This window comes from Trachinotus anak, unplaced genomic scaffold, assembly GCF_046630095.1.
Source record: "Trachinotus anak isolate AG129_WGS33_773 ecotype Australia unplaced genomic scaffold, CSIRO_AGI_Tana_v1 ptg000015l, whole genome shotgun sequence".
In the NCBI taxonomy this organism is placed as follows: Eukaryota; Metazoa; Chordata; class Actinopteri; order Carangiformes; family Carangidae; genus Trachinotus; species Trachinotus anak.
The window spans coordinates 2,994,360-3,009,939 of NW_027273866.1; the positions used below are offsets into that span (position 1 = coordinate 2,994,360).

Consider the following 15,580-nt stretch of genomic DNA (forward strand, 5'->3'; position numbering starts at 1 on the left):
GCCAATTTTCTGTAGATTGTCTAATCAATTACTCAAATTGTATCTCTTTTATGACTGGTAGCAGACATGTTTCAACATATTTTAAAGCTTTTCATCTTCCCATGACAGTGGGAGCAGTTAAGTGCACATCTGAAAAATGCACTTGGGCATAGCTGTCCTTGAAGGAATCCTTGGATTGGAAAGGGTTAACTCATCTCTGCATGGCCAGACGGACCTGTTCTTTGATGAAACACAGCAAAGTAACCAGTGTTACATCACACATCTAATGATCCTGCCTTTCAAACCGTTTCTCAGTGTGCCACACAACAACAACCTGTGTCCAACGCTCCAGTGCTTGTGTTGACATGTGTGTGTGGGTTGGCCTGGAGATGACTAACATTATATTCTGTGTCGGTAGTCAGCTGGGCTCCTGCTCCATTATTAATCGGACAATAGAGATACTAACCCTCCGCTGCCCTGTGGGTGAAGTGCCTGATTCTTAGCCGCAGGAGTCACTGACTGATCCATATTTGATACAACAATGCAACATGTATTTGTATTACTAATAAATAGCCAAAAGTAATGAATTGATTAAAGAATCAAATTCATCATCCATACATCTGTGTTCAGTATTTTGGGCCTTTGGTTGCCACATTTTTTTCTGCAGCCAGGCAGTTTAAAATACATAAGACCTTCTGTGATATGAACACACAGTATTTACACTACAAGCTATGCAGATCTCTTTGGGCTGTCCATCATTGCTGACACAGACCAGGCAATAGCCACACTTGTAACAGTCATTTTAAACTCAGATCTCAGAGAAGGGCTTGTGAAGCTCTCATAAACACTCCCTTAAGGCTGCTATGGCACAGCCAGGAGCAATCCTCAGCAGATTCAGCGCTGAATAACTGTCGGACTGCTCTCACGTTGCACTAACTCATGTGGAATAGATGCAGCCCCCTCAGATAGCACTGGGATTCAGATCCCTCTCTCTCTTTTGCCCTTATTTTTCTTTTTCCTGGTCTATTTTGATTGCTGCTGTATCTTGTTTGTGGGCTACATATAAATTGGTGTTTTACCTCATGAGTTAATTGCTGGCCTTGTTTCTCGCTCATGGTTTTACCTCGCCCTGCAGCCTCTTTTAACTGCTCTCCCAGTCTGACATGGAGGAGCTAATAGGCAGGGTCTCACATGAATGAAAGGATGGTCTGGTCTGTGTTTAGTGATGCTTTTTGAGGAATATAAATGGACATGGTACCGGGCAATAGCAGAATAGACTGAGAAGAATGTTAATAACCTGTAATTAAAACACAGTTCACTTTGAGGCATGTTAGTAAAATGAGTAGATGATAGTAAAAACGGTTATTTGCAATCCTTTCCTCGCAACTGTTGTTGTTCCACGTTGCATTTATTCTAGTCTGAAACGCAAAGAACCCAAGGCTACTGCTAAAAAACCTGCAGGCGTTTGTCCATACTACAAAGCTTAATCTCTCCCTTTTTGCAGTTATGCTGACATGCAGGACATGCACATGCACATGAATGCACACAACAGTAAGACATGCACACCAAAAATAAATCGGGGCAAATAAGCTTGAAACCTTATTTGTTGTTTCTGCACCAGAATCTAAAAGCTTCAGTCGTCAGATGCTTTATTTTGTCACTCTAAATCTTAGCTGATTCATGTTGTTTGTTGGGATAGTGAGTGAGAGTTAATGAGAAGCTGTTATGGACACAGGAATAAAAGGCTGTCTCATATTACAATATCTTGTTAACTTTATGATGGAGCACAGCCAGAGTTATGGATTATAGAAGCCAGTCCGAGGCTGGTCTTGTTTCAGTGGGCTTTGAAAGATGCAGTGAATACATTTCTATTCATATTGTTGAAGAATTTTCATTCAGCTCCTGATAAATTTTTTTTTTTTAAATCAGTGTGAAGATTCATACAATAAATGTGTCAGGTTTGCAGGCGAGAGTCTGTATGAGGGTAATGGTGTGAACCAACGCTCCATATTAACGTGAAAGTCTGAAACTGTCAACCATGTTGTGTAAAGACATTATAGTGTGCTTTAATATATAATATGTCTCTAACAATATTACTTTTGCACAAATTGAAGCCTTGCATGTAAAAACTAATAACTCTGGTGTAATAAGCGAGTGTGTGGGAATGTGCGTTCAGGTTATTATAGCTGACAGTGGCCATGAGAGGTAAAAGACATGATTCACATTTTACTGTATCCATCTTGCTTTGTTTTAATCCTGTTTAATAGAGAGTCATGGTCTGTGGCCTGTCTTCTGCTTACTTTCCTTCTGGTCTCAGTAGATTGTCAGTTGCTCCTGTGCTCAGTCATTTATGATTGGGAAATGATTTGGTTGTTTTTATTCAGTCCACAAGCTCATAAATTCCAACCACTGTCACCATGAGGAAAAGCAGAAGTGGCTCCAGTAAAAAGGATCTATTAAGGAGATTGTAGAAACAGCCAATCATAATAATAACCTTTTCTGCTGGTGACAGTTGGGTCTGTTTCCTTCTCTGTCTTACCTTTACACACATTTGCAGGTGCCCGTGCAGAGTGTCAGTGAGATGCTGAGGTCTCAGGTCTCAGGTCTCCATCATCACCGCGAGTAGCAGCCAGGCCACTCACTCTGTGAAAGGCAGCTTGGTCTCTAAAGAGCAGATCTGTCTTCCTCGATTAGGATCCTCCAGAGTTCAGTACAGTTACTTAGCGCAATGGCATGATTCAGCATAGACATTGCTGGGATTTAAAAAATAAACTCGGGCAGGTGTTGGTTATCTGATGAATGTTTTATCCAGATGAGGTGGAGGTAGCTCAGGTATTGCTCTTATCATTACTGTACTCTGACTTAGATGGAGCCAAACTTTAATTTTATTATAGTGCATTTAGAAGTCAGTAATGACAAAATTAAATATCACAATATTTTTTGACCAAGTACTTAATATTAATGATGTATACAATGGCATATACAGTATTGTGGAATTAAATACTGGTGCTTTTATGAGATATTTACAGTATTGATTGGTAATGTGGATACAATGAGAAATTATTCTTGTTTAACTATTCACTTTTAAATGTATTGTTTAAAAAATGTCAAACAATATCCAGTTCCAGTTTCTAAATGGTGAAGATTTGCTGGTGTTATGTTTCAGTAAACTGTATATATTTGAGTCTTGGACAGTTTCTTTACATTTCATAGACCAACCAATGAATTGATTCATCTAAATGATAAGTAGAAGATTGCAGCTTTTCAAACAAGGTGAGATCTGTATCAAAAATCTCAGGACAAAATAATATATATTCTCTAAATATAAAACATAAATGATTTCACTTATTGCTTGATTATTAAATTAATGAATTATTTACTTAATTGTTTCAACACTGATATTGATAGACAGCACCAGCACAAGTGACCTTGGTTTTCAGAAGAATTACTTCTGAAACGTTTATATTATTCTGAGTGAAGCTTTTCCTCACTTGGGCCAGAAACCAGCCCAGGGTCTTAGCCCATGTCACCCCCTTTAACTCCCTCCCCTTTTCTGTCCCTTTAACTCTCTAATCAAGCCAAGCACCACTGTACTCACCCACTGCTTTCTTTCATTTTATCCCCTCTATTTTTAGTTTTAAGTGCCTGCTGTATGGGCAGGTGTTTCAGATGGGGCTTGGTGAGCAGCTGTATTAAAAACACTTTGTACAGTCCTGGGAAATATCCCAAGCTGTTTAAACCTTCAGAAATGTGCTAATCGTCCGCTTCCTTTTAATCCACTGTAAGAAAAATCAGACAAAGGAAACTACTGCTGGAGAATGTGAATCAGAGTTGTCTCAGGAGCTCGCCATATCATCAGGGACTGGCGTCATTCTTCCCCATGTGTAGCTGTCTCCATTCATGAGTCAAAGATAGATTGCTATACTCGTGATGCAGAAGGGAAAACAGTGGGTAAAGGTGTAACTCATGCCCTTCTGTCTGACTTAGTCGACCTTCGTCTCCTCCTTTTCTGTATCTAAGTGTGAAATCAGCTCTCCAGGCTGTTTATCTGCCTCATATCTACATGAAAACAGGCTGTTTAATTGCTGCAGTATTTAGCTAGTTTTGTACTACAGTTCCTGCCAGATGGAGACAGCCGCATCAAACAGCCGCAGCCTATATCAAACAGGAGAACCGTGGTGATGTACTGCAGGCTAAGTCATTAGCGATGGCATTTAGCAAGCTTTTCAGCTGACAGACATGTAAGTGAAACAGCAATCTTGTTGTTGCTGGTTTTAAGACTGCATTGATTTTCACCAAGCTGTAACACAGACATACTACACTTATTAAAGCCATAAGTAAAGTGATTCCAAATAAGTATCAGTGTCTCCTGCACATATTTTTGACCTGTGTCAAACCAGATAGATCTGTCGTGCTGTACTTGTTTGAGCCAAAGCAGTTTTCTCTGCTGTGTCTGTCTGCATCTCAAAGTGTTCCAATCATTTTTCTCTTCCTCTGAGTGCTATTATTAGCTGCTTTGCTCTGATTATGTAATTCATATAAAAGTAAGATGAGAAATTGTGCCAGGTTGGAGAGAGGTTCAACAAAGAAGGTGGGGAAGCGGATGTGATGGGAGAGAACAAGGAGGGAAGGTTGAGGGAGGACAGAGATCAGACCTGTCACGTCTAACCCACCTCAGCTTCGAGAGACGTTACACCAGCAGAGCTCTGTCAAGTCCTTGGTGACAGCATGTTTCGAATGCAGATGAGGTGTCACGAGTCAGACAGAGCGATTCACACTGAAAACTTGGAGAGGAGTGAAAGTGGAAGGCCACGTTTGTCGTGAGCTGCTTTGACTCAGCAGGTTGATGCTGCACAGCCTGCGAGGCCTCTCTGACCTGCTGTCTCAATACGCACCAGGATTAGAAATTCTGGAGAGCAGTTGGCAAAACAGGCAGTCTGATTGTAAAGGAGGGAGCTCCGTCGCAGCAAGAAATATATAGGCCAGGACAAGGCAAGAGGAAGAATTGCCCAGTGAATCACTCAGGCCTGCCTGGAACGTGACTGGCGGCCACTGAAGGGGGGGGGGGGCTTTATACAGCAGGCTGTTGCTCAGCTGTAGAGTGGGATTGCTTGTAGGTGGGGGGACGTACAAGTGAGGAGGGGAGGTTATGTAACAGTGTTACAAACATATGCCTGGTGATGCGAGGAAACCCCAGATGAATTAGAAAAGGTGAAAGGGGCAGAGAAGGGTCCATGGGCTGCTGGGAAAATGAACCAAAATGGAGAGAAATTAAATTCACAGATTCACCAATACTGCTTTTTATATTCTGTGAGCACGCTGTAGGCACGCATGAAGCCAAGCTGCATGTGTGTATTTGAGCATGACTGAGTTAATTGAACCATGTCACCTCATCAAGCTGCCCCTCTGCTTCCATATTCAGGCCCATCACAGACTTAATGTGTTCATCTCATCCCAGTGGTTTCTGCCGCCTCTTTGCTCTCAGCACACACACGAACACACTCTCACAAGCGTGCAAAATGGTAATGCTAACCAGATGTTTTGCCTCCCCTTTCACTCTCTCTCTGTACAGTTTAGCTCTCCATCCGGAGCGTGTGTTGGTGGCCACGGGGCAGGTGGGCAAGGAGCCTTACATCTGTGTATGGGACTCCTACACTGTGCAGACTGTGTCCATCCTCAAGGATGTGCACACACATGGCATCGCCTGCCTGGCCTTTGACCTCGAGGGACAGGTACTGTTGAGACCCGATGATACTCATTTTAATGAAAGAAAGAATATGTCACAAAATAAAAAGAACAGTGCTGTCTTTGTCTAAATAAGGTGTGATGTCAGAGGATATAGACAGAGACAAAAGTGTCAACGGAAAAGTTCGGTTTGAGCAGCACAGCAGCAGCATCAATCAGAACTCCACTCAAAAGCTGTGGGCTTTTTGCAGCTCGCCTGCTGGGCTGAGTTTCTGAATGACACATCTGTGATTACTCCAGCAGCATTAGCTGGACAGCTGCACACAGACATGCTCTGCTTGAGAGATTTTAAAGAAAAACAGTCATTAGTGTTTATACTACTGCATCGCAGAGGCTGGCAGCACCGAGCAGTGTTAAGGTGAGAGAAGCTTTAGCACATGGCAATCCTTAAAATACTCAGTGGGACCATGCAACATATACACATCATTTTGTTAATCACCAGAACATTCAAGAAAGCTTCCTTTTCAGCCGTTTCATGTTATATTTTTAGCCTACTCTCTGCAGACCTGACACCAGTTAATGTTTACACATTGCTGCCTCCACCTAATAAAAATCGATAAAGTGCGGAACCATCTCTTGGTTTTTATCTTTGCGTGTCTCTCTCTTACTCCTGTAGGAGCTCCCAGAGCGGAGCTATACCTCCTGTATTTTGCAGTAAAAGACAGGGAGATGACCCTGTGCTATTTTCCTGCTCGGGTAGAGAGCTGGGGATTTAGATGGAATATGACAGTGTTTAAAGCCAGAGGAGGCTCCATCGCTTCTCAGTTTAGCGGCTCTGTTTACTCTCCATTTCTCCCCTTCCTTGATCAGTGGAAGTCAGAGCTGAACTACGGACAATCCAGAGGAATCCCTCTTGCCATTACCCTATCCATCTATTAAAGCAATATCAAAAAATACACTGATGTTTGAGACATCTCTTCTAGATATTTCAGTAGGAGATGCGGTTGTGCTGTAAACTCATGACCTTTCTTTTCACTTTATACTAGTTGTTCTGACTATTCTAACCAGATCTCTACATGCCACATAATTCTGGGGCTGATGTCATATTAAGGATACAATAACATTTGTATATGGTCGCTCATGTCTTGATTAAAAACTTTTGCTCGGTATATTTCCCCATGAAACTCTCATTAATCCTCAACATGACTGAGAGTCTGCAGCCATGCTAGTGGCTCTGTGCCTCAAGCTAACATCCACATGTTAACATGCTCACAGTGACAATTCTAACACGCTGATGTTTAGCTGCTATAATCTTTACCCTGTGACCCATGTTAGTTTACCATGTTAGCACGCCACCATTAGCTAATTACTGTCGCACCAAACACAATGTACAGCTGAGGCTGACGGGAATGTCATTAGCTTTGCAGGTGTTTAGCATGGGTGCATTATGGGAGCTTTTAATTCATCCATTGTATTTGGTCACAAAACAAAGCACTGGGCAAAATTTCAACCTGAGGATGGTTTCATATACAGCTAATTTGCCACAGCAATGACATTTTATAGGAAATGTAATTTGACTGGATTACGTTTACGTACAGAAAAATTACGTTTTCTATAAATGTAGTGATGGTATATTGTTAATTCATGTATTTGGTAAAAGTGTCAGTAAAATGGTCATAAACAGTGTTTTTGTTCTATGCCAAAATATCCAGTCTTGCAGTACAATATCCACTTATGGTGGCTACGGCATAATTAAGTTATTACAGTCAGTTGTTTTTAGGCAACAAAAGCGCTTGGTTAATGTTTGGGAACTCTGGCCTCCTGTGTGAAAGTTGAGAACTTTGTATTGTATCCACCTCTACCACCTCCTGGTAACGCTTCTTTCATTAAAAACCACAAAGTAATCAGGAAAACAGTTTAGTAGTATATGAACTTAATTTTTAGGAGACTGGGTTGTTCATCCTGATGGAAACATAAATGTCCCCACAAAATTTCATGGCGTGGCTGACCAGCTGACATCCCTAAAGGCTACACCATACGCAACCCCATCATCCACATGGTTTCACTGGATTCACACAGGACCTTTTTTACTTATCAATAAAACACAGACAAATCCAAGTTAAAACAGTGCCTCACCAGAGACCATAGCCAAACACTGATTCAGCAGTAGATCAAAGAGGACATCCTGTAACATGTAAAGCAAGCTGGAGACGGGTTTCCATAAGAGCTGCGCTCTTCTTTTCTGCTCCACTGCTGCTGCTGCTGCTGCTGCCTACTCACTCAGTCAGCTATAGGAGGCTCCTCCAGCAAAAGCACTTAAACGTGCTCACTGGAAGTGCCAGGGGCTGGACAACTGTTCTGTTCTGCTCTGTAGCTGTTATTAGCCCTTTCATCGTGGCCTGACCATGCTACAGTGGAGGTAGCTAAGTTTGTTTTGCAGTGATTAGTGCAACAGAGCAGAGTCTGTTCAATCTGTGATGTGAGTCTTTTTCTTTGCTCTCTTTGCAGTGTTTGGTGTCCGTGGGCTTGGACTCTAAAAACACAATCTGTGTGTGGGACTGGAGGAGAGGGAAGGTTCTGGCAGCCGCTCCCGGTCACACAGACAGAGTAAACACTTTCTTCCTCCCCTGTTTCCATCACAAGCTCTGTATCGACTGCCTCAATTAGCTATAAACGAAGGATGGACAGCCTGCCCGAAGGGGACATAAATAAGTTAGACCTGATTGATTGTGAGCTTTTCAGAGCCCGTCTGAAAAGTTGCACAGCTAATGAAAAGGAATTTTAAAAAGATGAAATACAAGCAGCTGTTGCCCACACACACACACTATAACACAACCAGTGCAAACACACACACATTTCTCTCTTTTGATTACCTCCTTTTTAAACCATTTTGATCATTACAAATCTAGACTCTAGACCAATATTTAATGTATTGTATGTTTTCTTCCCACAGATATTTGACATATCCTGGGATTTGTACCAGCCGAGCAAACTCGTAAGCTGTGGCGTCAAACATATCAAGGTACAGACGCTTCCTGGTCATTTTGCGCGCTGTAGTTGGCTCAGAGAGCTGAAGTTCTTGTGCCTCATTAGCATAAATATCTGAAAACAGATTATCATTATTAGAAAGTTTGAAGAATCTGTTGACTCTGTGACCCTTTCTCCCTTGCCTTCTCCACTTTGTCACCATGACCATATCAAAGCCTTAAAATAGATGTATGCAAATTCACTTTATTCCAGAATTCATGCTTATTAGGCACTTAACATAAGTAGGAGAGGCAATGACTCACAGTCTCTTCTCTCAAATTTGGAGTAATCTGCACTGCAGAGAGGGAAAATGTTCTCTTTTTATGGGGGACCATGACTCTGCTGCTCAGCTCCCCTTTCAGCTCTCCTCATTCAGCTTTGAAAAAAAACCTCTGCTGTACAAACTGCAGCTGTGCTTGTTTCTCTGCACAGGCCTATCTCTGTCACTGCTTTTTTACAGAAGAGTGGTGTTCATAAATCTTCAATGAGTTCATGCAGGGTGTCGTCACCAAGCCTTCCCTTGGGATACATAGTAGTGTTACTTGAGTGGCGTGGCCATTAGGAAATAACAAGGAGTTCAGAGCCGCAGAGGAAGCTTATTTCCTAAACACTGGGAAAAGAGTGAATCATGCTCGGATAGGAAACGTGCCCACTGGTCCTGCGAGGCTAAACATTGCGGCACGCTCAAATGGGTTTGATGCAGTTGGGCGGCTTAGCCTACTGTACGTATTCCCCAGTGGTGTAACATCTCACTGATGACTCTCTCTTCTCAATCCTGCTTGACCTGCCTCCTCTTGTAGTAATTCCCCCCTGAACTCTTCCCCCACTGCCGTGGCACAGATAGCCCCTCCGGCCACCGCACCCAACCCCCCCAGTCCCTGCTGAATCCCCTGGTCTCTCTCTTCTTCCTCTCTTTCCCTCCCTTCTGGTTTTCTGATGTCAAGGCAATCCAGCAATTGTCCCACATAATTCCTCAGCCTTCACCCTGCAGACCATGTGACATCTGCTCCCCGGCCCTGTGCTCGCTCAGCGATTATAGCACTCAGAGCATCCAGGAGATTTAGCCCCAGTAATCCACTCACTAGCAGGCTGAGGAAAACGCAGCCTCTATGATGAGGACTGGGGTCGCTGGCAACGTTTTACTCCTCACAGGCCTCCTCCAAGCTAATCAAATAGACTTTTGTGTTTAGATTTGTTTCAGACCGCTTAGACCTTAAGCCCCCCACCCCCCTCCCAACACACACACACACACACACACACACACACACACACACACACACACAATCCACCTACCAGTCATTCACCCACTGTCTGACTGGATGCTGATTAAATACCACTGGTTTTGCATATCGTAGCCCAGTGGATCCCAACATTTTTGGCTTGTGAACCCTCAAAACCAAGCAATATATGTTAATCTTAAATTGTAGTCTTTTATTTTTTGAGGTCTGAATAGATACGATCGTTCAGTAATTTACCAAAACAGCAATAAACTTAATAAATAAACTTTTTTTTTTTTTTTTACAAATTCATGTCTGGTTAATTACCTCTGGACCCATCAGATTTATCTTCCATTTATTATAAATCCTGTATACTCAACATCACAGTTAACCAATTGCAGACCATGCTGATGTGTTTCAGAGGTTTGAAGATATTTTTTCTATGTTGTCGTTGAGCTAAACCTTGAAAACACACCAGCACTGTCCAATAAGGAAACTGTGAGTGCAAGTGTTCTGACACATGTATGTTTTGTGTGTGTTTGTGGATCTCAAACTGCCTCAGAGGTGAAGTTGAGTTTGACACCATGTGGATGGATGACAGCAGCTTTGAGGCAAGGAGCTCCCAGCAATGCTGACAGTCAGTCATTTAGTTTTCCCTCCAGCGAGCTGCCACAGAATTGACCTCTGCTAGCGTAGCATTTAAGACTCTGACACCATTCAGGGTCATTGCAGTCTGACAAAAGGGATATTATTAGATAAAGGAGCGAGGGGCGCTTCAGTGCAGTAGCTCATGAGTTACAACCTTTTCTGCATTAATTACATTTTAAAGGTTTTTCTTGGAGTGATGGTTAAGGTAACTGAGCTAATGACATACCACTTATCCTGGGTTAAGAGAAGCAGCTTCCACTGTGCCACGGGTGTTATGGCAAATGCGTAAGAAATTATATTCAGAGGAACCCACAATGTTTACTAGGTCTTGATTTCAACTTAAAGCAGTTTCATTTTCCAGCACATATCCACCTTTCCACTGTGCTTCTCCTCTCCCTCTGTGCCTTTCTCCCCTGTGCCTGGCCTCATTATAAACCCTTCCAGCATCCCGTCTCCTCTCCGTAATTCAGCAGTGAGGGGATTAGCGGGCGCCCGCGTCTCACTGCCTTATCAGTTGCGGGCAGGGAGGGCTGTGCAGTCATGCCGCATCCATCCCTGCTGCCTCTGCAACAGGCTGGGCCACAAACCCCCCCCCCCCCCCCCCCCCTCCCCAACCAACCCTTACACATACCCAGCACTTGACGCACTTCAGCCAGCACATACAGCACACCTTCCCAGATTACTCACCCACCTACGATCTTCACTACTTAACCTTCAGCCTCGACCCCACAAGGAAGCTCAGGCACATGCAAATGCTTGCTCAAGAGCTCAGTCAGGAGCTCAGGTTCAGGAAAAGTCCTGATCTGTTGAGGTGCGTACACGCCTCGGATGTTTGATGGCAGGCCTGTATCTGAGGCTGTGATGTCTGTCTCTGATAATCGATCCCTCCTGCCAGCACACAGCAGCCCTATCAGTACGGAGGATAGGTGTTAGTGAGGGTGTGACAGGGTGTCGCTGTCAAAGAGCTCATTTCTTCTCTCTGCGAGTGTTTATAAAGCCAGTGCAGATCAGTTTTTCTCTGCTCACAAACAGCACACCACCATCTACATTTTCTGCCTTTTCGAGCAGTATCAACATGGTTTGAGGAATCACCTTTAATATATTTTTGCAATGAACTCATGTCGGCTAATGTGGGGGTGAATCCTCCTTTAAGGAGAGCAGAAAAAGGAGCTGTCTCTCTGTCATTTTCATGTGCCGACGGCCGTGTCTCAGCATGCGAGACTCCGCGAGCTTCCCTCCCTGTGATCTCATCTCCATGCAGACAGAGCGTCGTCTCTCTTTACGCTCTCTCCTCCTCCGTTTGATGGATTTAGCCCTCAGACGAGGCCGTGCCCGTGCATCCCGATGACCTTGTTCATAGATAATGAGCCTGCGTGTATGCGTGCGTGCTGCCTGTGTCTGTGCATGTTGATCAGGTGGTTACGGCACTGACCCCCAGCAAGAGTTCCCAGTATCACATGCACAGGAAGTGGGGTGGGGGAATTTGAATTTGACTTTGCTTTTTTCAAGGTCTTTGTGTGTGTGTGTGTCTGTCAAGCATAAATGACTTGATTGTTTTCACTGTGTAGTATACAAATACTACATAATTGTCCATTTACTCTTTCAGGACAGGATTACACGGGGGATTATTAGCCACCATACTCTTTCACTCTTCCCGTTTGTATTTGCAGTTTTGGAGCTTATGTGGTAATGCTCTGACACCCAAACGTGGTGTTTTTGGCAAAACGGGGGATCTCCAAACCATCCTCTGCCTTGCATGCGCCAAGGATGAGGTCACGTATTCAGGTGCCTTGAATGGTGACATCTACGTGTGGAAAGGGATCAACCTGATGAGGACGGTTCAAGGAGCTCATGGGGTGAGTTTACAAAATCAGGGGTTGTTTTTGTGCTTTGTGGCTCAGGCGTCTGCACCATTTACAGAAGAGACGCAGCCAAAGCATCGACTAAACTTAACCATGATCGAAGCCATGCATGCTGGCTTCATTTGATTCTGCTCAGTAGAAAAGGATCAGCCTTTTGCTCAACAGGATTAAATGATATCTATGGGATCAACAGCTGGGTGAGGGGATGGGTGGATGGGGGAGGGGATAATAACTACAGTGCATGTTCATTCCTGCTTTTTGTACCACCAAATGCCTCACTGGGGCCCCAACAAGGTACCTCTCTGTGTATACAGTAACTCTAATGAGTCCATCAGTAAAGCCTTCCAATAATAATAAAATATGACACTTCCTGTCACCTAGTTCTGCATTATCTTGAGGCCACAGTAGCAGGTTTGTGATTGTGAAAGCCTTGTTAAACAAATGCCCGGCTGAGCATCAGCCACGCTACGCAGTCTGTAGCTGGGGCTGGTTCTGTCGTTGCTCATTTATTGTGCAGATCCTTACTGACAGCCTGTCATTTCCTCCAGTCAGGGATTTTCAGCATGAATGCCTGTGAAGAGGGCTTCGCCACCGGGGGCCGAGACGGCTGCGTCCGGCTGTGGGATCTCAACTTCAAACCAATTACTGTCATTGATCTCAGGGAAACAGATCAAGGATATAAAGGTGATGTCAGGCGGCCTTCTTTTTTTTCCTTTAATCTGCAGACAGAAAGGTTGCAGGCCAAATTGTGGTCTCCTGAGGCACTGAAAGAGTTGTATAAATCTACAAGCAGTACATCCTGTTAGATGAAAAAGCCATTTCTCTTCTCCTTACTAACATTTTCTGTCTTGTTTCTCTATTTTCTCCATCTCCTTTATTTGTAATCTTGGACCTAACAGTAGCTAGAGGTGAAAATAGCCGAGGTGGGTAAAGTCATTGAGGGCGGAGTTAACAACCATGTCAGTCTGTTCGTAACAGTCCCCATATTGTTCTGCTGTTCCTCTTGTTGTTAGTAAGTCTGAGTTCTGTTGCAGATGTCCTGTTCACATATGTAAAGAGCACATGCTTCCTCCATCTTATTCTTGCTGTATTACCCAGAGTTAGTTGCGGATTGGCTTAACAACATGTGCTGTCCTGTTACAATTTCTGTCCTAGGTAGCCTGCAGACGGCTATTATCAGCTCCTGTTGTTATTATCCCTGTTGTGTCTCTTATAATAACTGTATAAGCATTGGCAAATGTCTGTCTGCTCTCATGTTTGCATGTGTTTTTGTTTTTTTTTATTATAAGTTTTGTCTGATTTTTATGTGCGTGTTTATAATAGGGCTGTCTGTGCGGAGTGTGTGCTGGCGCGGAGATCACATCCTGGTGGGCACGCAAGACAGCGAGATCTTTGAGGTGGTGGTCCACGACCGCAACAAGCCGTTCCTCATCATGCAGGGTCACTGTGAGGGCGAGCTGTGGGCGCTGGCCGTGCATCCCACCAAGCCTCTGGCCATGACAGGAAGTGACGACCGCTCCGTCAGGTGAAGCTTCAGTGTCAGCCTGAGAGTAGCACGGACAGCGGGAGATGCATACAGCTTTGGAGGAAAAGATGATGTCTTGTTACCTTTATTTTGTTAAGTTCCAGGCATTCGTACTCACTGAATATCTACTATACTTGTTTTAAAAATACTAAAGGGGAGTACACTCATTGATAATGTCTTCTGTTTTATTGTTATGTTTTGGTTTTTTTCCAAAATTTAACAAAAATAAAGGGCTTCAAACTGTCGGTGTGCCGCCATAAACCAAATACACAACAGGAAAGACGCCACAAACACCATCGCCTATTCAATTTGTACTGGCAGACCTTTTCTCTTATTGCATTTATGCTCTGGTTGTTTGAATCTTTGTAATCTCATCACTGCTTTGCTTCTTCATTTGTCCTACTCCCAAAGGATATGGAGCCTTATAGATCACGCGCTGATAGCCCGCTGTAATATGGAGGAGCCTATCCGCTGTGCCGCTGTGAGCACTGATGGCATTCACCTGGCGCTGGGAATGAAGGATGGCTCATTCACTGTTCTAAGAGTCAGGTGGGTACACAACTCAAAGGGCATATGGAGAAAATTGATCCCCAGTGAATAACCTGTAAAATGAAAGGTTCCATTATATTTTGTCCATTTGAGCTCTTCATTTAAGCTACATTTGTCTTCTTCCCTTCAGAGATATGACAGAGGTGGTCCACATCAAGGACAGGAAGGAGGCCATCCATGAGCTGAAGTATTCTCCTGACGGCGCCCATTTGGCCGTCGGCTCCAATGATAACTCAGTGGACATCTATGGTGTGGTGCAGAGGTACAAGAAAGTGGGCGAGTGCATCGGCTCCAACAGCTTCATCACACACATGGACTGGTCCACGGACAGCAAGTACCTGCAGACCAACAATGGCAGCGGCAGGAGGCTTTTCTATAGGATGCCAAGTAAGCACAAGGCAGTCGATTTTACAGTGTTGCCAGCTGAATTAGTTTTATTCCAGGACTAATATTAAAGAAATATTAAGTCAGAAAGAGGAGTGTTTCTAGGATGTAATGTTGTTACAGAGCTGCATCGTGAGATAAAATATGTCTGTCCTCTGTTGAGGTGGGAAGGAGGTGACCAACAGGGAAGAGCTGAAGCTGGTACAGTGGGCTTCATGGACATGTGTGTTGGGCCCTGAGGTTAATGGGATATGGCCCAAATACTCAGATATCAATGACATCAACTCTGTGGATGCCAACTTCAACAATCAAGTCTTAGTAACAGCTGACGACTATGGATTAGTCAAACTTTTACGGTATCCATGTGTAAAAAAAGGTAAAGAAGATCTCAGTATCGAAGTACAAAGTTTCTGATATTATCATCTGCTGTGTCACTGATATGTTTCCTCTTGATTTTAGGTGCAAAATTTAAAAAGTATTTAGGTCATTCAGCCCACATAACCAACGCTAGATGGTCACATGACTACCAGTGGGTAATAACTATCGGTGGTGCTGATCACTCCGTGTTCCAGTGGAAGTTTGTCCCTGAAAGGAAGTCTAAAGAAGCTCTGCATATAGCACCGCAAGGTTAGATGACGCCACTATTTATATCATTGTTTACTGTCATATGGGAATAATTTATCATTTTCCTCCTAAAATTTTAG

At 43.6% G+C, this 15,580-nt stretch overlaps 1 protein-coding gene across 2 annotated transcripts in view; it reads left to right on the forward strand.

The window, feature by feature from the left end:
• Nucleotides 1-15,580, forward strand: part of eml5 (EMAP like 5) — a 36,691-nt gene that overhangs the window by 1,271 nt on the left and 19,840 nt on the right. For both annotated transcript variants that reach the window (XR_011693640.1, XM_071498173.1), the window contains exons 2-11: nt 5,552-5,711; nt 8,173-8,271; nt 8,618-8,686; nt 12,227-12,412; nt 12,967-13,102; nt 13,742-13,943; nt 14,355-14,492; nt 14,623-14,879; nt 15,040-15,252; nt 15,336-15,503. Coding sequence is in view for 1 of the 2 variants with exons in the window: in XM_071498173.1 (XP_071354274.1) it covers nt 5,552-5,711; nt 8,173-8,271; nt 8,618-8,686; nt 12,227-12,412; nt 12,967-13,102; nt 13,742-13,943; nt 14,355-14,492; nt 14,623-14,879; nt 15,040-15,252; nt 15,336-15,503 (1,628 nt within the window). In the remaining variant the exon portion in view is untranslated. The remainder of the gene's footprint in view (nt 1-5,551; nt 5,712-8,172; nt 8,272-8,617; nt 8,687-12,226; nt 12,413-12,966; nt 13,103-13,741; nt 13,944-14,354; nt 14,493-14,622; nt 14,880-15,039; nt 15,253-15,335; nt 15,504-15,580) is intronic.